Source organism: Notolepis coatsorum (assembly GCF_963971535.1).
Source record: "Notolepis coatsorum genome assembly, chromosome: 19".
In the NCBI taxonomy this organism is placed as follows: domain Eukaryota; kingdom Metazoa; phylum Chordata; class Actinopteri; order Aulopiformes; family Paralepididae; genus Notolepis; species Notolepis coatsorum.
In genome coordinates, this window is record NC_140183.1 from 62,886,158 (window position 1) to 62,913,058 (window position 26,901).

Genomic DNA, 26,901 nt, shown 5'->3' on the forward strand with positions numbered 1-26,901 from the left:
CACACTGCAGCTCTTATGCTTAGTTATGTGGCAACGAAGAAGACACAACGTGAGCTCAGTTATTATAGCCCCATAAACGAAGCTGTAAAAAATAATCCACGTTAACAATGTTAGCAATAGCATTGAACCCCAGTGTGGCGTCAATCTGGAATGATGGACTGGGCAGCTCCCGATGTCATCCAAAATCACTGACTGAACGATGTACCATCCATGACCGGCAGATGACAGGCACGAAATGGTACGCAGTGGATTGGGTTGACAGAAGAGGACATTCATCGACTTTCTTATTGGTAAGCTCTAAAAATATATATTCAGATTTTTGTAATTTTCTTTCACATTTTAGGCTGGGGCGGGGGCGACAGTAGAAGGTAGAGCCCTCGTCTGGTAATCGGAAGGTTCCCGGTTCGATTCCCGCTCCTGACGGACGGGCACACTGAACGCGCACGAATTTCACGCGCGGCTCCCTCGCGGGATCGCGCGCCTGATCAGGCACGCTGACCGACGACTTGAGCGCGCGGAAGCGCACCGAGGAAGGCACATTTACATTGGGACAGCTGTAAATGCCTAGTCTATATGCGAAGTCAGTCATCATAGAATGATGATCAGTGTGACTGTACTCCTGAAAGAGCAGCGTGAAGCCCCAGCAGCAGCAAGAGCTATCTCTCTCTCTCTCTCTCTCTCTCTCTCTCTCTCTCTCTCTCTCTCTCTCTCTCTCTCTCTCTCTCTCTCTCTCTCTCTCTCTCTCTCTCCCCCCCCCCCTCTCTCTCTCTCCCTCTCGCTCTCTCTCCCTCTCTCAGCCAGACAGACAGGCAACCAGATATAGACAGATAGACAAACAAACAAACAGACAGACAGACAGACAGACAGACAGACAGACAGACAGACAGACAGACAGACAGACAGACAGACAGACAGACAGTGTTGAACAGTCATGAACGATGCATCTCTTTAATGCTCTTATGCTGACGTCATACTTGTCAGCTTGACAATTGAAGTGGATTCCCAAGCTGTTTCGGTTCTGCTCTGATCAGAACCTGTTTGCTGCTTCTTTCTGCGTTGTGATTTAAACCTTAAAGCTGGGATCACTTCTCTTCAAACTGACTGAGCAGGCCGAAAGGCAGAAGGAATTAGGAGGAAAATAGTATAACAGTTGTTTAATCAAAGTTTAAGAGTGTATACAAATTACATTAAGAAGATGCTATGGTTGTTGATCAAAGACACTATGCCGTCTTGATAACAACCAGACTAATATTACAGTATAAAGATAAATTGTTGCTGGTCTTTGTTGTTTGATAACAAAGAAGTTGGTTTTCCCTCCAAAAAGTCCTTTTGTTCTGCTGCTGCCTTGGCCTCCTTGGTGTTGATGGGTGAGATGGTAGGTGAGGTCCTGTCCTTGTGGGTTTGGTTGGTTCAGAGTTCTTTGGTTGTTCCTCAGTCCCTCTCCCACCATTACACCCCATTCTTATAGCCCAGGCCAGTGTATCTTGGAGTTGATGACATCATCACATTATTGTCCCAATCACAAGCCTGCTTAAGCTGGTATTTGAAAAATAGGGGTTTGGCTTAATAGCCCAACCCCCTTCCCATAACTGCAAACAGGCTTTGTCCTTACAGTCAACAATATAAACATTGCATCATTTTCATTTCCTTATATCTTTTACTTAAACACATTACTTGACTTGTTAGTACTTTGATGTACCTCAAGATATATTGATTACCTAAACACAGATATATTTCTTTATTACTAAGTCTGTTTGACTTTTAGAACATATATCTAACAAATCTAATCATTCTGTTAGCTTAATAGAATACATTTCAATACCATATAGAACAATCAATTAATCATATTGAATCTAAATGAAAATAGCACAGACACATTAACTAATTGTAGACATTTTAGTATGACCAAACCTAATTATATTTTACCTTAATTCAAGATACAAATTACTATTTTAACAATATACCAGGAAATAGTTAGCTTGTTTGGAGATGTTCTGTGTGTGTGTGTGTGTGTGTGTGTGAATGTGTGTGTGTGTGTGTGAATGTGTGTGTGTGAATGTGTGTGTGTGTGTGTGTGAGTGTGTGACTATGTGTGTGTGAGTATGTGTGTGTGTGTGTGAGTGTGTGACTATGTGTGTGTGAGTGTGTGTGTGTGTGTGTGAGTGTGTGACTATGTGTGTGTGTGACAGGAAACTCCAGCTAGATAACATGTCTACGTGACCTTTTGTTCTTCGTTTGATCTACCCCCTAAAGGGAAGTAGTCTTACCCCAGCTGCCACTATGCCATTGTCACCCCAGGAGGGCATTTGCACAATCAGTCTATGTAACCACACACACACAAATCTATGAATTATTGTTTTGAGGCCCAAATATTTCTACACATTAGTTAATCATGATATATATGTTTTGGATTTTACAACACAATTACGCAGCTGGTTCCAATAAAGGGATCATTGCCGGCTCACTTGTGAGATTCGGTCAGTGGTGTGTGAAACTGCAATGAAGTGTGTGGCGTCTTTTATTCCTCCTTAGTAGCCCAAGGCTGTCTAGACCTTTGCTGAAAATGGCTGCTGCGCCAACAGGTTATGGGCCCAGAAAGGATCTTGGAAGCCGATGGAATCGTTTGTGCTTTGACGGAGAGGAGAAAAACTATGAGTTGTGGGAAACAAAGTTTCTTGGCCACCTGCGTCTACATGGGCTGAAAACAGTGGCGGACTGGCCATCGGGACGTTCGGGACGAATCCCGATGGGCCGGGACCAAAGTGGGCTGGTCCAAAAAAAAAAAAAAAAAAAAAAATTTTAACTTTTTAATTTTTTTTTGGCCAGTGTGTGGGCCAGTGTGTGGGCCACTAATGTGGGCCGATGTGTGGGCCAGTGTGTGGGCCAGTGTGTGGGCCAGTGTGTGAGTCGGTGTGTGGGCCACTAATGTGGGCCAGTGTGTGGGCCGGTGTGTGGGCCAGTGTGTGAGTCGGTGTGTGGGCCACTAATGTGGGCCAGTGTGTGGGCCGGTGTGTGGGCCAGTATGTGGGCCGGTGTGTGGGCCGGTGTGTAGGCCAGTATGTGGGCCAGTCTGTGGGCCGGTGTGTGGGCCAGTGTGTGAGTCGGTGTGTGGGCCACTAATGTGGGCCAGTGTGTGGGCCGGTGTGTGGGCCAGTATGTGGGCCGGTGTGTAGGCCGGTGTGTGGGCCAGTATGTGGGCCAGTGTGTGGGCCGGTGTGTGGGCCAGTGTGTGGGCCAGTGTGTGGGCCACTAATGTGGGCCGGTGTGTGGGCCGGTGTAGTGTGTGGGCCGGTGTAGTGTGTGGGCCAGTGTGTGGGCCATATGTGGGCCGGTGTGTGGGCCATTATGTGGGCCGGTGTGTGGGCCAGTGTGTGGGCCGGCAATAAAACAATAAACAAGTTGCATAAACTAAATCAGATTAAAAATGATCACAGTTCTGGTTTGCCTTAAGATGCAGTTTAAGATGGGTCTTGAACATGGAGTATGTAGGGCACTCTCTAATCACAACTGGCAGGCTATTCCAGTAGTTACCACTTTTAACAGAGAACACAGTTTTTGCAATGGTAGTATACCGAAAAGGCACCTTACAGTCCCCTCTACTGATGGCCCTGGTGGTAATGCCAGTGTCTGCTTTCTGTTGGATGAACTCATTCAATGGGGGAGGGGCAAGTCCATGCAGAACCTTGTACATGAAGCAAGTATATTTGAAAACTTGGAAATTCTCGAAACTTAGCATGTTATGTTTTTCTAAAACATTACAGTGATGAAATGAAATTGGTTTCCTATCAAATACTTTTATGGCTTTTTTGTAGAGTAATTATATTGGTGTAAGAGTAGTGACATATAAAAGAGACCAGTTGATAAAACAGTAGGCCTACTCGATGTGTGATAAAATCATTGAATGCAGAAACATCCTTGCAGCATTAACTGGCAGGCAGGGCCTGATCTGCCTGAAGTTTTCGATGTTAAACTTGACTGTTTGTCACTTTCTTCACATGACTTTTTGAAGGTCAATGTAGAGTCCAATGTGACCCCAAGATACTTGAATTAATGTACAATGTCCAGCTCCGCCTCTCCCAGAAACACATTAGAGTGAGTGACCTCTACTGGTGACTTTGTGAACATCATACACACTGTTTTCTTGGTGTTAAGTGAAAGACATGCTTTTGTTAGCCAGTCTTGAATGAGACATGAGACATCAGTGAATGAGATTCACGTTTCCTCCCAACCGAGAGTAGGCCTAGAAGCGCAGAAATGGAGAATGCAAAAAAATAAAGGGTGGAGCTGAAAAAGCTAGAATTAAAAAACTAAAATTGCTAGTAAAAGACGCAGAACAATGTTCTAAAATTACAGACATGTTTACCCGCTGCTGCTGCTAATGATGATGAAGTTCAAGTGGAAGGAACCAACAGTAACATGACAGGTGCATGCAGTAGCCTAGTGCATATTCTACTGTTGGTGTCTGCCGGTTCATGAGGGCTAGCTAGCCTATACTAGCTCTTGCAGTGATTTCAGTCATTCTATTACAAGACAATGTGCTTTCCGTATTCCTGATTCCTTACAGCACGTGGACGTAAATAGTTGTGACTCGTGACGTTTTTTCTCTGACTAAAAGTTTAGTTAGCAATGTTAGGACTAGTGCCCACCACAGCATCAGAAGCTAAAGTGCTAACCTAGAGAGCCAATCAGAACCTAGGACGGGCTGCAAATTAATCGGCTACTAATATTATAATAGTAAATACTAAAATAAAATACTATTATGTTCCCTTCCAAATTTTCATGTTGATATTATTATTGGTAATCTAATTGATTGAATTGATTAGTTGCCATTTTACATGCTTAAATAAGATGTACCTTAGAATTCCCAACTGTTAGCCATGTTCTCGATCTGTATATGATTAGTCTCATCTACATGTTTGTAAATAACCACAGCTAACTAGCTTAAGCTAACAACTAGGTCAACTACTACCCCGTAGTTAAACATATGTGATTGCATATAACAGCTAACTGCTACAGCTAAGTTGGTAGTTAGCCTATTCCATTAATGTTGAATGTATTTATGAAGGTTGTTGATGGTGGTTGGCGCTGATTAGCAGACATGATTCCGTCAGTCTGCCACAGGGCAGCTGTGTTTGCTGATGCTGCTCACGACCACCAGTAGCGTATGACTGTGTGAGTGTGAATGCTTGATGGTTTCTGTGAAGCGCTTTGTGGAACAATGCTGATATACAGTTAAGAATGAGTAATTCGCTTTTGGTTTTTAAGAAAAATTTGTAAAGCTATTTTTGAAAACTACAGGGGTGAATAATACTGTTTTCTTTTGCTATTTTCTTTTAGAATACTGTTTTGGAGTCTTAATTTTTTTAATTTCTTTTTTTTTTATCCACTTTTTCTCCCATTTTCTACATTTTCTCCCATCCCAATTTCGTATCATCCAATTCAACCCTCCCCTGTCACGAACGCTGTTTCTTGCCTCCCACAAGCCGGCTGCAATGTGGACTAAGTCATACATAGCACAAGTCCCCTCCGGTACTTGAGGTAACAGCAGTCGCATCTTTTCACCTGCGCAGCTCGATCTCTCAGTGGCGAGGAGTAACGCGTGGGAGGCTCACGCTGCCCCCGACACTTCCTGATTCTACTGTGCAGGCACACCAACCGACCTGTAGGAGTTGCTGTCCACAACGCCCAATCCCCACCCATCAGTTTCCCACCCCCGAATACGGCCAATGTGTATTAGTATGAACGACCAGCTAAACTGAAAGCAATGTGGAGCGCTGGGCTCGAACAGGCGAGCCCAGCGTCTCCAGTATTTGTGGCGAGCACCTTGCCCACTACGCCACGTAGCCGCCAATTTTTTAAATTTTTGTTAAGAATATAGGACAGGCATATATAAGCATTATGCTTCAGTCTGTACCTTTTCAGTCACTGTAAAATCAAATATTGTTAAATGATGGGGTATATTGTATTGTGTGAGATGATGACTGAATAAACTACTACTACTACTACTACTACTACTACTTTGGGTGTTTTCAAAAGGCTGAAAAACGCTGTATGAATTCAAGCCATTATTATTGATTGCTGATGTTCTTCTTATGCAGTTGACTCAGCGCGCCCAATCCAGCACAGCTGACCCTGAGGGGAGAGAGAGCGCCCAGTCCAGCACAGCTGACCCTGAGGGGAGAGAGAGAGCCCAGTCCAGACAGACAGACAGAGAGAGAGACAGAGAGAGAGACAGAGAGAGAGAGACACAGAGAGAGAGACACACAGAGAGAGGGAGAGACAGAGAGAGAGACACACACACACAGAGAGAGAGAGAGAGAGAGAGAGAGAGAGAGAGAGAGAGAGAGAGAGAGAGAGAGAGAGAGAGAGAGAGAGAGAGAGAGAGAGAGAGAGAGAGAGAGAGAGAGAGAGAGAGAGAGAGAGAGAGAGAGAGAGAAAGAAAAGGCTCTTGGAATGGGTGTCTGGGAGGAAGTGGGGGGTCTTTCAATGTTGATTAAACGGCAAGCAACTAATGTCATGAGTGCCAAATTAAAGGACAATAAATCCAATCTAACTGAAATTGTGTAGCACAGACCTTTCTATTAGGGATGCTCGATATTGGCTTTTTTACCGATACGATATACCGATATTGTCCAACTCTTAATTTCCGATACCGATATCAACCGATACCGATATATGCAGGGTTTCCCGCCCCAAGAAATGGAATAATTTCAGGTAATTAACATTACATATCTCTTGTTGTGGAATTAACACAACATTATGCATACTTTTGACAATAAATAAAATCAGAATTGGTTCTTACTTGCTTGCCTGGGTAAATAAAGGTTATAGAAATGTAAATAAAATATTATTTCTTTAAAACCGATACCGATATTTTTCGATATCACATTTTAATGCCGATATCGGCCGATAATATCGGTAGGCCGATAATATCGGACATCCCTACTTTCTATGGATCAAAACCTCAATATTATTATGGTGTAGTTAATACTTCATGTATCCTTAATCCCTAGGCTAATGAGGCACTAAGATGTTAGTAAAAAAAAAACATATGCCAATGACGGGAAGTAACGGTATATGTATGTGTGTGTGTGCACTGTGCATGAGTGCACATCTAGGGGCGGTGTGTAGATTTGGTCTCCCTGATGTTGACTCCTTAGCCACAGCCTTGGGTTGTTTAATACTGGACAAGTGTTTCATAACGCCTGTTGTGTGGGCCGGTTTCGGGGCCGGTGCGTGGGCCGGTGCGTGGGCCGGTGTGTGGGCTGGTGCGTCTGAATGTCCCGGGCTGAATTTGTGTCCCAGTCCGCCACTGGCTGAAAAGCACCATATTGAAAAAGCCTAACAGTGACGAGGACGAAGAAGACGCAGACGCAGCCGCAACAAGAGCCGCAGAAGATGCTGACAAAAATGAAGAAGTCTACGCCGAACTTATCCAATTGTTGGACGACACAAGTTTGTCTCTGGTCATGAGAGATGCAGCGGACGATGGGAGAAAGGCGTTGAAGATTCTGAGGGATCACTACGCAAGTACAGGAAAACCACGTGTGATCAGCTTGTACACAGAGCTTACGTCTCTCCAGAAATATGCTAATGAAAGCATTACAGACTATATTATACGAGCAGAAACTGCTATCACAGCACTGAGGAATGCAGAAGAGATTTTAAGTGACGGTTTATTAATAGCGATGATTCTGAAGGGGCTGCCAGCGTCGTTTAAACCGTTTTCTATCCACATTACACAAAGTGATGAGAAGATCACCTTCGCCGAGTTCAAAACCAAGCTGAGGAGCTACGAGAGCACTGAGAAGTTCAGTGGGAGCTCAGTTGATGACAGCGTGATGAAAGTAAGAGGCAAAGACTTTGATGTGAAGCTGCTGACCTGTTATGCTTGCGGCCAAAAGGGCCATATGGCCCGCGAGTGCAAGGCTGCTGGTCACGGGGAACAACAGAGACAGTGGTGCCGTTTTTGCAGAAGTTCCACGCACAGAGATGCAAACTGCAGGCGGAGAGGACGACGAGACAACGTAAAACAGGCCGCGGATGAAGAGGACCACGACCACCACCACACATTCGCCTTCAAGGCCCGCGAACGACAGGTGGACGGCGACCCAGGCAATGGCCTGAAGCAAAGAGGGCTTATGGTCGACACCGGTGCTACATCGCACATAGTGACTGACGTGAGCAAGTTCAAAGACTTTGACGAGAGTTTCGAGCCACGAAAACATGTCCTGGAGTTGGCTGATGGAGTGAGGGCCTCTGGCATAGCGCTGAAGAGAGGTGCAGCCAAAGTTTGGCTGAAAGACAATACGGGTCGAGAGGTGGAGACGATGCTGACGGGGGCGCTGTACGTCCCATCCTTTCCCCAAGACATTTTCTCGGTCAAGGCAGCGACGACCAACGGAGCCACGGTTGTATTCAAGGAAGGACAGAACAAGCTCATTCATGAGAACGGTACGACATTTGATATTAAGGTGTATGATAGATTGTTTTATCTAAACACAGTTAATGATGAAAATGTTGATGAATGTCATGGGTGTTATGATATCAAAACATGGCACGAAATTCTAGGTCACTGTAACTACGAAGATGTGTTAAAATTGCAAAAAGTCACAGAGGGTATGACAATTAAAGGCAAAACTGATACATCTAATTTGACATGTGAAGTGTGCACAAAGGGTAAATTTGCTCAGAGCAGGAGCAGAGAGCCAGATGAAAGAGCAAAGGCTCCACTGCAGCTTGTACACACAGATTTGTCTGGACCTATAGATCCTACAGCTAAAGATGGGTTCAGATACACATTAGCATTTACTGATGACTATTCAGGAGCAGTTTTTGTTTATTTTTTGAAATCAAAGAGTGACACAGTCAAGGCTACTGAGAAGTACATTGCTGACGTTTCACCTTATGGAAAAATCAAATGCATGAGATCTGATAATGGTACAGAGTATACTTCTGGTCAATTTCAGTCATTGCTAAGTAGAAATGCCATCAGACATGAGACCTCAGCTCCTTATTCACCCCATCAAAATGGGACAGCTGAGAGAAATTGGAGAACATTGTTTGAAATGGCAAGATGCATGCTAATTGAGAGTGACTTACCAAAAGAGTTGTGGACATATGCAGTTATGACTGCTGCTGTCATTCGAAATAGGTGTTACAACAAGCGTGTAGGACAGACTCCATACTATATGTTAACAGGAAAGAAGCCTAACCTTTCAAAAATGAGAACATTTGGGTCACCATGCTATGCTTACAAGCAAAACAAGAAAAAGTTGGATTCAAGATGTGAAAAGGGTATTTTTGTAGGCTATGATAAGAACAGCCCTGCTTATTTGGTGTTTTATCCTGACACAGGAAAAGTACTTAAAAATAGGTTGGTCAAATTTATCACCAAGAGTGTCATTGAGAATCAGACTCAAACAGAGCAGGAAACAGGTGATGAAGATTTCAGTATGAGGAGAGCTGTAAACCACCTACCAAAAACTGAAAAGGCAAATGTACTCACAAAAGAGTCACAGGAGAATGAGATTTGTGATAACATTGAGACAGGTGAAGGCCAAAGTAGCCAGAGTACATCTTATCCACAAAGAGAAAGAAAACCTCCTCAATATTTCCAGAGTAAATCTTATCCACAAAGGGAAAGAAAACCTCCTCAATATTTGAAGGATTATGAGTGTAAAGTCGAATCTGATGACCAAGAAGAACTAACCCTTGATTACTGTTATAGAGTTATTTGTGATGTGCCCCAAACATTGGAAGAGGCTATGTCATCACCAAATTCTCAATTATGGACTAAAGCTATGGAAGAGGAAATGGATTCACTGAGGGAAAATGACACATTTACCCTGACCACACTGCCAGTAGGTAAACATGCAGTGGGGGGCAGATGGGTTTACACAGTGAAAGAGAACCCAGTTGAAACATGCAAAGCCAGGTATGTAGCAAAAGGCTATAGTCAAGTGTCTGGTATTGATTATAAGGAAACCTTTTCTCCAACCGCAAATATGACCTCTATACGTAGTCTAATGCAAATTGCAGTAGAACATAATTTGGAGTTGCATCAAATGGATGTTAAAACGGCATATTTACATGCTCCTATAGACTGTGAGTTGTTTATGGAGCAACCTGAAGGATTTGAGGTTAAGTCAGAGAAGGGGGAGAAACTGGTCTGTAAACTTAACAAATCACTGTATGGTCTGAAACAATCAGGACGGAATTGGAATAAAATGCTCCATGATTATCTAAGTGAAAATGGTTTTATCCAAAACCCGGCTGACCATTGTGTTTACAATAAACTAACATCTAAAGGTGAAAGGATTATTTTGATAATCTGGGTTGACGATCTTATCATTGCAGGAAGCAACAGTCAAACAATCCAAAATGTAAAAGACATTTTGGGAGCCAAATTTAAGATGAAAGATCTTGGCAAACTTAAGAACTTTCTAGGCATTGATTTCACACAGACAGATGGTGAAATAAAGATGAACCAGAAAAGGTACATCATGAAAATATTGCAAAGGTTTGACATGTCTGACTGCAAGGCAAGATCGACTCCATGTGAGTATAAACAACAATTTGACAATGAAGGTGAATCTGTTGATCAAAAGAGGTATCGTGAAGTGGTAGGCAGCTTGATTTATGTAATGACATGTACTAGACCTGATCTAAGTTTTATTGTCAGTAAGTTGTCTCAACACTTATCCGAACCAAAAGAACAGCATATGGTAACAGCAAAACATGTGTTGAGATACTTGAAGGGAACTGTAGACCAGGAGTTGTGTTACAAGAGAAGTGATTCAAAACTAAAACTTGTTGCATATTGTGATGCTGATTGGGCAGCAGATCAAAATGACAGACGGAGCACAACTGGGTACTGTTTTAGTCTATGTCAGACAGGACCTGTTATTTCCTGTAAATCTAAGAAACAGCCTACAGTTGCTTTATCCACATGTGAAGCAGAATATATGGCTTTGGCAGCTGCTACACAGGAACGTTTTTATCTTGTGCAGTTATTAAAAGGAATGGATAGTGAAAATGATTATGCACCAGTGACAATCTTTGAGGATAACCAAGGGGCAATTGCACTTTCAAAGAATCCTGTGTGTCGCCAAAGGTGTAAACATGTTGACATTAAATATCATTTTGTTCGATCTGCAGTAAATGATGGAAACATTATTATTGAATACTGTCCAACAACAGAAATGGTAGCTGATATGTTAACCAAACCTGCAACAAAGGTCATGCTTGAAAAGTTTGTGTATTTTATTTTTGGTGTTGAAGGTTAAAAATGAAAGAAAAGAAAATGTAAATGTATGTCAAAGGTTTTATCAGAATAAGATCAAGTGGGGGTGTTGAACAGTCATGAACGATGCATCTCTTTAATGCTCTTATGCTGACGTCATACTTGTCAGCTTGACAATTACGCAGCTGGTTCCAATAAAGGGATCATTGCCGGCTCACTTGTGAGATTCGGTCAGTGGTGTGTGAAACTGCAATGAAGTGTGTGGCGTCTTTTATTCCTCCTTAGTAGCCCAAGGCTGTCTAGACCTTTGCTGAAAATGGCTGCTGCGCCAACAGACAGGCAACCAGATATGACAGATAGACAAACAAACAGACAGACAGGGCGGGGTACTAACTATAGTAATATTGTTTATTTGCATTGGGAAAGATACAGACACATTAGCTGGTTGAACAACATCTATTGAAAGATAGAGAGAAAACGAGAGAGAAAGAGAGAAAGAAAGGCATAGGGAGAATAAAGAGAGAGAGAAAAAGATAGAGCTGTACTGTATTGTATACCCATTCTGCAATCTGTTAATAAAATATACACTGATATAAGCCTACTGGGTTGCTGTTCAATCATAATAATAATAATCATAATCATAATTACCATAATTAGCTGTCAGGAAACAAATGTTTGTCATTATAGTTGACAAGGTGGATTGACTTAATGACTGCTATATCCTGCTATTATTATTATTATTATTATTATTATTATTATTATTATTATTATTATGCAACATTGTAATAGTTATAGGTATAAACAAACATACAGACAGGGGGGGGTTGGGCGTTTATTTGCAGATACAGACACAGCTGGTTGAACAACATCTATCTGTGGTAAGAATGCAGATATTCAATTGTATTTCTGTGACAATGCGCGTGGCGCACGCCTCCCGCGCCACCTCGAATCCGATTGAAGCGGAAAAGATAGCTTGCCGCTCGTGAGGCGCGCTCCCGCTTGCGGCCAGTGTGCCTACTAGCGTCCGTTAACATGGGAGCGGAAGTGAAGAGGCAGCCGCCCGTCCGTCCGTCCGTGTTCATTCGTCAGCAGTGTGCCCGTGCCGTGAGGCTCCTCCCGGGCAGTGTGTCGTGTCGCAATTAACCCTAACTGCTCCTGATGAGCAGGCTGGCACCTTGCATGGTTGCCTTCCCTTCGCCGTCGGCGTGTGAACGTGTAAAATGCGACGAACAAGAATTGTAAATTCCACTCATCTGGACTGGAAAGACCTTGAATGTTTGTGTCGTTCTCTTTCTTCCAGTATGGCTGCCTGTAACCAACCATTGGTAACCTCATTCAAAAGGAAATGCCTAATTTCTATGCACATTTCTTAAATTTTATTTTTTACAAGATCCAGTAATGAAACACCATATGATTTCTCATACATTATATCAACATAGCAACCGTTGTTTTGCACATACAGTAGCAAGTTGTCTTTTCCATTGTCATGTACCAAAACATATCTTTCCTTGCCATGTACAAAACAACAGTTGCTATGTTACAGGCAGCTATGCTGGAAGAACGAGAACTACACAAACATTCTGTGCATCTATTGATATGACGTCTGACCATCCCGATGTGGGGATTGGGGAAACAATCAACCGAGATGTCATCAAGTGATACAAGCTTCCTGGATCTTCTCCATTCACAAAGAATACGAAACCAACTTTGTTGACTACTGTAGTAGTAAAGAGCAGTGGTTCTCAAAACTATTTAACCCTTTCACTACCACACTACCAAAGGGTTAACCCTTTCACGGTGACAATACAGAAGGTTAACCCTTTCACTGCCACATGACAAAGGGTTAACCCTTTCACAACCACACTACAGAATGTTAACCTTTCACTACCACACTACAGACGGCAGTGAAAGGGTTAATGTCACGGACCCTCAAATTGATACGTAGTTGGCCATGGACCATTAGCTTATACTGTCCTTAGGTGTGGCAATAACAGAGGAGCGAGTGAAACAGAACAGCCATTTATTTCCTTGTGCTAATTTCTAGAAATTATTTGTGATATTAAAATTCCCCATTTTCTGAGGTCCCCGGGAAGCCCCTCAAGGACCGCTGGGGGCCCTGGACCTCACTACAAATTGTATAGAGAATTTATTTCTGTTACAAATATATGTAGGATTTATATTCTGTTTTATAGTCGTTTCCCCTTCTTCAGAGTACCCCAATCCTCTACTTTCCCCTGTTATCTAATAGTTAAAAACCTAATCTGGAGACAACATCTACCTAGTTAAAAACATAATCTGGAGACAACATCTAACTAGTTAAAAGTCTAATCTGGAGACAAGATCTAACTAGTTAAAAACTTAATCTGGAGACAGCATCTACTGTAACTAGTTAAAAACCTAATCTGGAGACAACATCTCACTAGTTAAAAATCTAATCTGGAGACAACATCTAACTAGTTAAAAGCCTAATCTGGAGACAGCATCTACTGTAACTATAGTTAAAAGCCTAATCTGGAGACAGCATCTAACTAGATATCAATGGGGATGTATTAATGTTGTTAATGTTCTTGAAGAGTTATCTCTAAATGGAAAGTCTGATTTTGTAACTTTCTTAATCCATTGTACGCCAATGTCTACAAGCATTGTAAACATGTAAACAACTGTTTTGCAGCAACAAAACAACAAAACTCACATGTCCCTCTTGTTTGGTGATTGTCTTTGTATCAAGAGCTCAGTCAGTCAAGTAGAATGACAACACATCTCAATTGCTTTTTCTTCTCCTCTACAGTGGGGCTTACCCATTTGTTTGCATTTGGATCACTGATTGGACCTTCACATTTCTATATTTCTTCCCCTGCAAGAGTTAAACGTAGCGCATATCTGTCTTTTCTTTTTACAGCTCCAGTTTGAGGATGACTGGTCGTTCCATAATCCTCTGCACACTAAAAGGAGTTAATCTACTGCTCATGTGTAACCATGGGCTTCACGTTGTCAGGCTGGCTGCATAGTGTTGTCGCTGAGAGTCTTCCTCCTCTCCATCAACCTTCCTACTATTGGCTTGTCTCGCCTGTCAGTCATCTTGAACTCCACTCCGGTTGTCCCTGAAGACTTCCCAGTCACAGTGGAGCTCTGTCGACTGCTCGCCTCACTTCCTGCTGTCAGCCCGCAGAGAGGAAGTGAGACACACACACCTGTCGAGAAGAGCAGTGATGGGGTGAGAGTGGAGAGAGAGAGAGGGGGAAGAGTGGACTGCATCTATGGGAGCTGTGCTGTGGAGTCCTACCCCCAGGGAGAGAGGGTGTGCCCTCTCCCAGCCTTGTGTTACAGCAGGCTGGTGCATTGGGCCTCCCATTCTTGGGGCTGGGAGCAGAGACCGGAAGGGACTGAGACATGGATCTCCCTATCTACCTGTTATATTTTGGACGCATACTGAGGATTGTGTATTTCACCTTTTTGGTCGATTTACAAAAAAAATACTAGGATAAGTTAGGTTTGGCTAGTTTTTACCTCATATTGAGAACATATTTGAATTACAATATTGAAATTGACATTCCTGATATTCAAGCAGTTGAGCATATTCAGTACGAGTCAGTTTCACTAATGGCGTGAATGACGTGCGTTGAGTTCTCAGTGAGGACATCGCCTCCCATTAATTTTCCCACCCCTCTTCCCTCTTCCTGTGTCCAGCCTCTTTGCAGGGAGCCCAAAGCCAATCAGCTCTGGCACGGTGGTGGAACTCTGGGCACAGAATCCAGTGAAGAGGAAGGCGTGTCACTCACACAGAGGGCTCAGTTTGCTGCTGCTGAGTCACAGTCCTCCACATCATCACACATCGACTCAGAGATGTCAGGATCACCTCTCCTCGTACCTCCAGAGTGTCCTGCTGGTGACGGATGCTGACGCAGGAACTCTGGGATACGTTGTTGACTGCTGTGCTTCCTTGACACAGCGTTTATGAATCTCCCTCTGGGGGTGGGGGGCGGGGGGGGGGCTGTTCTCTGCAGTGTGATGAGAGGAGGAGACACCATACGGCTGTGCTATCTCATCGCCCACGACACGTGAGTATCAGGTTATTACATACGGATCTACATTTAGTACAATATGAATGTTGGAGGAGTAGTGGTGTCATTGTTGGAAGTATAGAACACCAGGTGTGTTGTGAGCATCACTCTTTCCAGCTTTCAAATGTGCAATTGATCTATCTAAAACCCGCCCTCTTTTCTTGATCCTCCAATCACAACTGCTGCTTCCCCCGAACAACGTTTGTCATCAACCTTTATTTATTCTCGAAAATACAATTGAGGTCACCCTCATTTTCAATGTTGTCGAGTTGTCATTGGAGGATCAAGAAAAGACGGCGGGGGTTTTAGGTCAATTACTGAGTTAGAATCCATGCGTTAAAGCAATGAGTCTGATGCAATATACTAATTACAGTGACGTCATGGATAAAGGTAATGGAGTATCTCAATTAAAGGAAATGTATTATGCCTACATAAAATAATAAGGAAAGATCTGAGGATCTACAAATATTCAACAAATCGTAATTACAGTACCAATTCTATATTCTACATATATTCTATGTCATGAATATGTCAATGAACAACTATTTCCATAATTTCAAAATATAAAAACCACAAAATATATCTTAATATCTAAATCTCTTTTCATGGCTCTTACTTATGCTATATGTTGTTTTTATATAGCATATATTTTTTTATCATGCACAGAAAACAGATGCAAATAATAATGTAGAAAGACATCCAGACTTGCCACGCACAGGCAGAAAACGTGTACAGACGCTATGACCCACCACAGCCAAGACATCAGAATGTATTCATAATCTTTTTGTATGTGCTCATCATCAGTTTAGTAAGCCAACAAACAAGCATGTACTCTTAATGACAAGTACATATTTATGTAGTTGGTGCGTGTGGCAGTGACATACAAGAGGATCACAAATACACGAATCATTCTAATATATATTTTGGTCAGAGCATCGGTACACTGGATATATTTAAATTTACGTTTAATAATTTAGCTGACGCTTTTATCCAAAGTGACTTAGAAGTTCTGTACAACAAGTCAGCAGGAAGGGTACAACTCTGGCAGCTAAGAGTAAGTGATATTGTTCGTCAAATAGTGTCGAACTTGAGTGCTACAGTCTTGAGTGCATAGTAGTATAGACATATTAGCATATTAGGTAGTAATATAGGCAAGGTAGATTCCTTAGTAGCAGAGTGCCTACTAGTGAAAGACAGTATGAAGGTTAGTCATTTATATATGAATATATATTTCAGATATTGTTTGAAGAAGTGTGTTTTTAGTTTACGGCGGAAAATTGGGTGGGTTTCAGCTGTCCTGACTCTGGTGGGAAGTTTGTTCCACCATTGTGGAGCGAGGACTGTTGGAAGTTCGGGACATCTGTAGAAGTTATTTTAGTCTGTGTGATGTGTGTGTATACATTTTCTGCACGATAAGAGGAAAGGTACACGTAAGAGGCTTTACATGTCTCATAAAATCTCTCTCTCTTTCAGGTGACCCCCCCCCCCCCCCCCCCCCCCTGCACTGATGGCTCTGTGTGGTCTCTCCGTCCACCAGTCTCTAGAGAAACACAGACCGAATCAAATGGATAGACTGCCTCTTCCCCCTACCTTCTTCCTAGTCATTAACCTCCACACACACACATACACACACACACACACACACACTTGTTCCTGTTTGCGGACGACTCAGCCCTGTTACAGGTTGAAAAAACCCTCAGCTCGGAACTAGGCAAAATCTGCATATGGCTAGCTGATAACAAACTATCATTACACATGGGCAAAACAGAGTCCATTCTCTTCGGTTCAAATAACAAACTCAGCAAGACCGACGGCTTCTCAGTTACAGTGGGTGACAATATTGTCACAAGGAAAGAAGAAATTACCTACCTGGGTTCCATCCTAGAGGCAAATCTTTCCTGTGACAAAATGGCATCCAATGTAATAAAAAAAAGTCAACCAACGAACTCGATTCTTGTACCGGATCTCCTCACTGGTAAACAAGAATACCCTGAAGACTCTGGCAGGATCACTCATTCAAGGGTACTACGACTATGCTTGCACCCCATGGTACCAAAGCACCTCAAAGGCGCTAAAAACAAAATTACAAACATCTCAAAACAAACTGGTCAGACTACTGCTTGACCTTACTCCTAGAACCCATCTCACCCCTGCCCACTTTGACAACCTAGGATGGCTTAGAGTAGACGAGTACAGCAACTTGCAATGGGCCTGGTCTACAAGATACACTACACGACCAAGGTACCCATGTACATGTCAAAATACCACCTCCAATGTACAGTACCCCCCCAACCCCACCCCACCTACCCAACCTCCTCCAATGTACAGTTTCTACGTCAAATGTATATACTCTCTTTTCTGGACTATTTTTGTATCACAAACAGTACTGTATTTGCAAATCTGGTATGTCATAAATGTATAGATGTAGCAGTACTGTCTATCTGTATGTCATGTATGTCATATATGTTATGATGAATTGAAAATGGGGGACCCTGATGTAAACAAGACGAAAGTCTTTCTCTGGTCTGCATCCCCTTAACAATTGTATGTATTGAGCTGTACTGTACTGTACCCATTCTGCAATCTGTTAATAAAGTTTTCAATCAATCAATCAACACACACACACACACACACACACACGCACACACAGTCAACAGGAATGCTCTAATGTCAGCCACTGCTGAGTTTACATTGGACCTAAATACATGCTATATTAGATTTGTGTATTTATTATTGTACCAATTTATTCATATTCTCACTTTGTATATAAAATTAATTGTCTGGAAGCCATGTTGTTATTACTCTGCGACTGTGAGTCATTACAATTATTCTACATTTATCCTCCTTTCACAGCACTGGAGGAGGAAGAAAACACCAAAAGGAAGTTTCTTTTTTAACAGTTCAGTGTTTTGATGTGGCATTCAGCTTCCTCTCATAATACAAAGATTACATTCAATGAAAGAGAACAACACAAATATGATGACCAGTCTCGCTGCTGTAAGATTGAGATCATATTATACAACAGCAAGCCACCCTGTCATCTGAAGGACATTTTGTTTCGGAACTGCGTGACTCACTTTGTTCCTAACAATTTATTTCTTTATATTAGAAATGTTCTGTCCCAGTTTAGATTTACTGTGTAAAGTATGGCCATGTAAGGCTTACCCAGAGCGTTATGGTGATGTAAGCAGAAAGACTTAACTATTGCACATGAGGTTGATTTGATGATGGACAGCTAAACAGAGCTGTAAAGCCAGAAACACAAGTATAAGAACAGCTGTACTGTACAACTATATTTTGAGTGCTTTTTGAGTAATTTCCCATGTTCCATTCAAACTTTTCAAGAAGAATGTGGCTACTTTTGATAGAACTCCCAAATAAATTGAATTTGAAATTACTTTTAGCACATTACAATCAATGGTGTTCACGGTTTGTGCAGCAACGTAAGCCTGGAGTCACATTCCTACGCAGGAAGTTGGTCTGTCAAACATGCGAGACCGCGTTATTTCTTTTCGTAGCCGCATTTCTGGCAAGACGCTCTCTGATTGGCCGACGCCTGTTTCTACACTGGTTAAGGTTAAGCTTAGGCAGTAGGCACTCTTTCGAAGTTGGTTAAGGTTAGAGTTTGTATTAGACGGAGCGTGGCGGCAAGTTCTTTCGACTTGGCCCTGTCCACAGGAGCACTGGATTTAATGTAACCGAAGTTTGAAAAAATGCTCGATCAGTGCAACTGCGCACATACAATCTCATTGGTTACATTAAATCCAGCGCTCTTGTGGACGCGGAAATGGGCAAAGACACAGCTCGTCACGCGATTGGGCAAACGCGTCAGTGGCCAATCAGAGAGCGTCAGTCAGTGGCCAATCAGAGAGCGTCTGCCAGAAATGCGGCTACGAAAGAAAATAACGCTGCGAGACCACAGACCAATATCAAGGAAACAATAAAGGAAGGGAAATGATCATTACGTCAGAATACCAGAACTGGAAGTTACCTACCGGCTACCACACTTGGCACCGACTACACAGTGACGTAATGACCCATCCAGGCCTTATTTATTCTTGCTATGTGAAGTGTAGTGGAAATGGCGCGCAACTTTGTAACGCACGCGAAGATTAGCTCTGGCGTGCTGAACCATTTGTATCCTCGTTCAGCCGCAAGATAACTTTAGATAGGATATACTGTAGTTGCTAACGTGGCCTAGGGGGTGGTGCTGCTGTAGCTATCAAATTATTAGCTTAATTGACGGTGGGCTGTTTAGTTTTTCTATGTAAAGTTGCATCATGGCAGCACAAGCTAATGTTCCGGGGCGAGGAGTAGGTTTTGGCCCTGCCGCCAGTATGAATGGAGAAGAGGAGGAGGAGGAGGAGGAGGAGGAGGAAGTGTCACATGAGGTGAGAGCCTCCTTTACAAATTACAACCCAACCGAATGTGCCTGCACGGTGCACATGTAAGACTTGGTTGAATTAAAGCCAAGGGATATTTCACTTTAGTAAAAAATCATCAGTATTACCTCTATCTAAAGTCATATTACGTTACAAGAAGTAAGCTAGCTGTCCTGTCTTCTACTGTCAACACCACCATTCCTCCCAGGTGCCAGGCTCCTCATTTCCTTCTATTCGTTTTGAGGATCTAAAGTCTAAATATAATACTTATGAAGGATAAACAAACTATACAGCAATATTATTCTGTGTAATATATTTTCTCTGTCAAAGGTACTTTTTTTTTAGCAGCACCCTCAAATCTACAACTAATTGACTGGATCTGAGTTTTATTTTTCAAAGCTAATAAATCTGCAAAGACGCATCAAATGCCAAAACAAATGAATGAATGAAAACTTTATTTAACAGATTGCAGAATGGGTACAATACAGTACGGCTCAATACACACAATTGTTAAGGGGATGAGAAGACGTTTGTCTTGTTTACATCAGGGTCCCCCATTTTCAATTCATAGTGACATTTATGACATACACAACACATGACATCATGACATTTATGGCATAGAGACATACATGACATACAGGTATATAGTACTGTTACATTTGTGACATATATGATATGCAAATATACAGTACTGTTACCCATAGATCCTGACAGAGAGTATATACATATGATGGGGAGGAGACTGTACATTAGGAGGGGGTGGGTGGGTGGGAGAGAAATATACATACAGTGGGGAGAGAGTATATACATATGATGGGGAGGAGACTGTACATTAGGAGGGGGTGGGTGGGTGGGAGAGAAATATACATACAGTGGGGAGAGAATATATACATACGGTGGGGAGGAGACTGTACACTAGGAGGGGGTGGGTGGGTGGGAGAGAAATATACATACGGTGGGGAGGAGACTGTCTATTAGGAGGGGGTGGGGGGGTTTGGACATTTACGGTGGCCAGTTTCGAATTGCAGTAGGTGCTCTTTTAGAGCGGTTTTGAATGTGTGTAGGGATTCACATTCCTTTACAGCTTTGGGTAGGGCGTTCCAAACACCTAAGTTACCTTTGACTCGTAATTGTCTGTTGAAATAATGTGGTCACCAACCTTTTTAAGCCCAAGATCATTTTTTTTTGGTGAAGGCAAGATCTACCTATTGAAGCGTTGAGAGAAAAAGACAGACAAGAGATTGTACTTTAAACTAAATGCCTTTTATTTGCCTGTATTCTAATTACATGCAATGCTTTGGTCCAACATTAAAACGTCAAAGTAGAACTGTAATATGTACTTTCTCATATTATTAACATTGACAAACATATTTACAATTAGCATTTTATAAAGTAGAACTGTAATGTGTACTTTCTCAGTCAGTGCTAAGTGCAGTCATCTTATGCAGCATCACTTTTCACATCAAAACAAAAGTAGAACTGTAATGTGGACCTTCTCCTATTAATTAACATTGCCAAACATATTTACAATTAGCATTTTATAAAGTAGAACTGTAATATGTACTTTCTCAGTCAGTGCTAAGTGCAGTAATCTTATGCAGCATCACTTTTCACATCAAAACAAAAGTAGACCTGTAATGTGGACTCTCAGGGAAAGATTAAAAAAAAAAAAATCATGGAAAGATCTACAGGGAAGGTCTCAAAGATCGACCAGTCGATTGCGATCGACGGGTTGGTAACCACTGACACAGCATTAGTTTGTTTAGACTTCAGATGAATAGAAGTGAATGGGGAAGTTCTGCCAAAGTTAACTATGCCTTTGTGTTTATTTCCAGGTGTTACTGAGTATGTTGGCACAACATGGTCAGGTGGGTCTGTGTTTCTATGACAGCAGAGACTCCTCTCTGCATTACATGGCAGACACTCCTGACAACCATGAGCTCCACCTACTGGCTAGAGGTAGAAAATACACTGATAAGGAAGTTACTTCTACACAACCGGTTACATCATTTTCTCTGGGGTTTTAATGCTGTCCATACCCTTAATGAGCAGTTCACCCCCAACAAAACGTATTTTCCCCCTTATCCAGAGTAATATCTATCGATTCAGATAGTTTGTATGTGATTCGCTTAGTTTTAGAGATATCTGATATCAAAGCATAAAAAAAGACATTTGAAAAACTCAAGCAATGTCTCTTTCTGCCAAAAAAAGGTTCAGAAAAGCAGTCATCTGATAATCCCGAGGTTCTTGGTTTGATTCCCGGGCAGCGTGTCGAAGTGTCCTTGAGCAAGACACTTAACCCCTAACTGAACATAATCTTTTGGTGCTTTGAGCAATCCGAGTGCCATTTGGCTCCATTGTATTGGAGTGACAGCAGATATCTCCCAAAGACCCAAACTAAGCGAATTACATTATAAACAATCTGGATGGACACTCCGGGTAAGGGGGAATATATATATATATAATATATATATATAATTTTAAATTTTGGGTGAACTGCCCCTTTAAGTGTTTGACCAAACAATCTATCTAACATTGCATATTAATATGAAATGCTCACCACTGCTTTATTGTTGTCTGTCCACCTGACCACTGACTCTCAGTTATCCAGGAGGTTATGCCCCATGTCGTCATCACCAGTGCCAAGCAAGAGCGTAATATGACCCGCTTCATGCATGGACTGGGTGAGTGGTTGGGAGGGGGAGCAGGACGAGGGGGGTGGGTTTAGAAGGAGTGAGCTGCTATGATGGCCTATACCTATAGTGTCAGGACTGGAGGAGGTTGTGTGTGTAGGAGGTAGAATGAAGGGCCTAATAGAGTAGAGATGACCTATCTCAAGCTCAGCCCTCTTTTCTTGATCCTCCAATCACAACTTCCCTTACACAGATCTTCGCTCTCTGCTCTTATGTTTGGCTGGCTTTAAATTATGCTTAGCAGGGAGCAGGGCTTTTCCCAGGATTTTCAAAGTCCCCAGGTCCCAACTAGGTGGTGGTCTGGAAGGTGGACTGTGGCCCCTGTCCAGGAGGCTAAATAATTAGCAATTAAGAAAGCCATTTGCTGTAATTTCCAGCAACTTAAAAACATAATTTCAGTCAAATAGCAAACACAAATAAGTGTTTTATTTAAGTACAGTGTATAAGGTTTCACAATAGTTAATGTACCATAAGACAAAAACACACACAAATGCACTCACACATAGTGAAACAGAGGACAGCAATCACATATTATTAGCACTGCACCCCTATACCATTGTTTAGAGAAAGCCCCGGGGAGTGATTTAGAAACAGAAAAATGGCTAAATAGAAATCTGTTTATATGAATTCTCTATTTCAATTCGAAAGTTGTCTGACTGAACTGTTTTCATGGAGTGAGTGTAGAGATGTGTGGCTCTAATGTACACATGGTTCCCAAGGTAGAACAAACAACCCAATAACTAAAATAGAAAGTATTCTTTCATTGCTCAACCAACAACTTCTCCATGTTTCTGTATTTGTTTCTATCACAGGTTCAAACCCAGACTACAAACCAGAAGTGGTGATTTATTCGAGTCTTGACTTTGGTAAACAGAAACACGCCCACCGTCCCTCAAATCTTATTTCAAAGGAATTTTTCATAAGCCATATTGTCTGACTCGCTATAAAAATATCACTTCAAGAACCAAAATAATCAAAGCAAAAAGCAGACCACACTGTCATAATTGACCTTTCTTAAACCCTGCCCTCTTTTCTTTATCCTCCAATCACAACTGTCACTTCCCTCTGACAAAGAAAGTTTGAAAACAAAGTTTGTCCAAGGGAAGTTGTGATTGGAGGATCAAGTAAAGAGGGCAGGGTTTGATATAGGTTAATTACAAACTCACGATTACGTGACTCAGATTGTTTCCACTTGTCATATTTAACAATTTTGATAACAAAATTTAACAGTTATAACGATGATTTTGACTCCTGTAGGCCTGGAGGTCAGTAAGCAGAGGCTCCTGTCCGCCAACCTGCCGTTCCTCCCTCCGTCCATCACGGAGAGGGAGAGGATCTCCTACCTCTCCTCCTGTATCCCCTTTGACTCCCCGCTGATGGTGAGCTGACCGCCCCCTGCCGCCCACACGTCACCTCCTCATCGCTCCCTCGTTCTACAGCAGCTGACCTGTGTGTGTGTGTGTGTGTGTGTGTGTGTGTGTGTGTGTGCGTGTGTATGTGTGTGTGTGTGTGTAGCTGCGGGCTGTGGGCGGTCTGCTGAAGTGTCTGGACAGGAGGAGAGTAGGAGTGGAGCTGGAGGACAGCAGTGTTGGAGTTCCTGTCCTGCAGTTCCATGTCTACACACTGTAAGACACACACATACACACGTGTGCGCACACGCACATACACAGAATTATGATTATCAGCACCACTTGGGCCTTTTTGTCTGCTTCTGAACTGTTGATCTATTGTGTTTCATGTTCACATAGGAAAAATGTGGTGTATGTGGATCAGGACACATACAGGTGAGATTATACAAAGAAACACACACACACACATACTGATCCAGTGAGTGAGTTAGAGGAAGAGATTCAAGATTCACAGTTAACCCTTTAAGCCTGAGCGGTCCGGTAGATGAATACATAAATAGATGAATACAGAACGCATTACTTAATGTTGCGTTTTCTTTTTCAAATGTAGCCAAGAGTAAATACCCTAACCCTGTCAAAACAGCAGTCAAAGTGTATATTTTCAGCACTACGTTTATTTACCAAGTGTTATTAGTGAAATTAGGAGTTGATAAATATATCGGCGCATCCTGGTGGAAACCTGATGAATTAGACGGAAATAAAGGAAGCTGTCATACGTCTGTGTAGTCATTTAAAAGAAGAGACACAGGGCTTTCGATGGGCTTTCAAATTTCATAAAACTACATTTCCCAGCTCACGCCAACCCCTGTCAATCATCTGACTTCTAGCGTGCATTGCAATCTGATGAAAAATTTAGATATTTACATTATAAAAAAGTAACTGTACACTGTACAGTAGATTTCATTCACGGTTTTTGCTGCCGTGTCAGGGGCGCCTGGGCCCTCATTTATCAACAATTCTTAGAAAGTGTTCTATTTTCGTACTTAAGCACAGAATTTAGAATGTGTGTACGCACAGAAATATTGGGATTTATCAACCGTGCGTACACGGGTCCTACGCTCCTCCGTGTTGATAAATACCATTAAGTTCTAAGCTCCACGCTTGTGCACGATTTTAAGTATTTGCATATAGCACCGCCCGTAATTAACCATATACGGTCATGAAACACCCCCATGAAATGTGGAAAAATGGACTAAGCCGAGCGAAGCGTGTTATGGAGAAATACGTGACAGGCTGACAGACATGTACATGTACGGTGATGTCGGATATGATATCTATTAACTTAAAGACCATATTAACTAATAAAGACCGTGCTGGAATATGACTGCATTTTTCCGTTTTGTTCGATTAATACCCAGGGATTAAAGTTCTCCTCAATTTTATTCCAAATCGCGACGGATTTTCCGTCAATTTTCTACCTGCTGCATATGATTTGTAGAGGCATACAATCTATTTTGATGTCGGTATTGGGTAGCCTATATAAACAATAATACGAGAGCATATACAAGAACAATGAATCTCACTGCCATGTATGATACATGTAGCCTATACGCCATGTGTAGCCTGCCTATATGTGATCAATACAAACTTGAACTTGAATTCCATCATGTCTGTGTGCGGGTCTGCGGGAGCAATGTAAATAAGAACGTGCACTGAAAAGTTACAGTATGTAGTTGGTTGATTATTTGTATGACAATCAGTAAACCCTTGCAAAAAGTATCCGTTTTATTTAATGAATTGAAAACATGCAGCATGCCTTTCCTCCCGGCAGCAACGACATGAATCAGGCAAATGCGCATCACTGAGTGGAATCCCTTTCTATTCACATAACTGCATTTGTGATGGAGCTTTGACAGCTACATGGGTGGTACAGTAACAATCTATTGCTCGATCCATCTACAATATCACGATGGACCGTGCCATGCAGCCTATGTATAGCCTGCCTATGTGATCAATAAAAACGCGAACTTGAATCCCATCATCATATTTATATGTTGTGTCTGTCCACTATGTTTGTTACTTTGCTATTCCCCCCCCCCCTATCTATGTAAAGCGACCTTGGGTCTCTTGAAAGGCGCTATATAAAATTAAGCTATTAATATTATTGTTATTATTATCACGTCTGTGCGCGGAGCTCACAAAAAAAATAAAAGACTGTCTTTGTTTTAGTCTCAGTGACGTTTCAACAGAGGTAATCTATTCTAACCAACAAATTGAAGTAGAAAGCATTTCGTTGTGGCCAATCTTATTTGGAAACATGACACACAAAATAATAGTACCGTAATTCCTCTAATAGTAACCCCGGCTTGTATTTGTTTCAACTGTAGCGGGTACCAGGCTTGTATTAGGAGGAGGCCTGTATAAGAGGGAGGCCTATATTTCAAATTTTCAAACGGATCATAATGAATAAATCAACATTTTGTGTCAGTTTGAACCCAGTCAAATGTACTGGGTTCATTTATTGAAACCAAGTACTGTATGAAATAGTAAACAGTGCAATTACAGGTGGTCACTGGTCATTTCAACGTTTTCAAAGTGAAATCAAGTAACTAGCTCAGTATGCAGCTCAGTATATTAGTAACCCGGCTTGTATTAGGAGGCCGGCTTATAATTGCTTAGCTCAAGAGCGCACCCGGCCATTAATAGAGACCCGGCTTGTATTTGAGACCCGGTTACTATTAGAGGAATTACGGTATTTAGCTTTTTATTTGAAACAATATTTAATCGCGTTTGGAGGTGGGTGTTCTGCGTCTGCCCCCCCCCCCCCCCCGTGCCAAACAAGCAGGCCAACCTCTTGTTCGCGTGTGAGCCCATTATAATTACACTACTGTCGCTATTTTACAATGAACTATAATAAATTACGGGTCATACAGAAGTTGAACACGCCAGTGTTGAAACTAATGCACGGAAGCTTATTTCCGCGTTGCAGACTGCAATAATAATATTCTACCACCGGGCGCCAGGTACGCACGGTCGGAGCTGTGCGTAGATATATACGCACAAAGTCAAGCACACGTTCAAGTTTGATAAGTCCCACACTTTGCTTAGAAACGATCGTACGCACGGGTTACGCACATATCTGTTATCTGATAAATGAGGGCCCTGGTGGTA

The 26,901-nt window shown here is 42.2% G+C and overlaps 1 protein-coding gene across 1 annotated transcript in view; it reads left to right on the forward strand.

Annotated features, from left to right (window-relative positions):
• The first annotated feature begins 19,637 nt into the window (after positions 1-19,637).
• msh5 (mutS homolog 5) overlaps positions 19,638-26,901 on the forward strand; it is an 84,774-nt gene continuing 77,510 nt past the window's right edge. Inside the window, exons 1-7 of the mRNA XM_084335662.1 lie at positions 19,638-19,697; positions 21,524-21,647; positions 22,292-22,372; positions 23,194-23,247; positions 23,639-23,760; positions 23,897-24,006; positions 24,130-24,165. Of these exons, the coding sequence (XP_084191788.1) occupies positions 19,644-19,697; positions 21,524-21,647; positions 22,292-22,372; positions 23,194-23,247; positions 23,639-23,760; positions 23,897-24,006; positions 24,130-24,165 (581 nt within the window). The 5' untranslated portion in view covers positions 19,638-19,643. The remainder of the gene's footprint in view (positions 19,698-21,523; positions 21,648-22,291; positions 22,373-23,193; positions 23,248-23,638; positions 23,761-23,896; positions 24,007-24,129; positions 24,166-26,901) is intronic.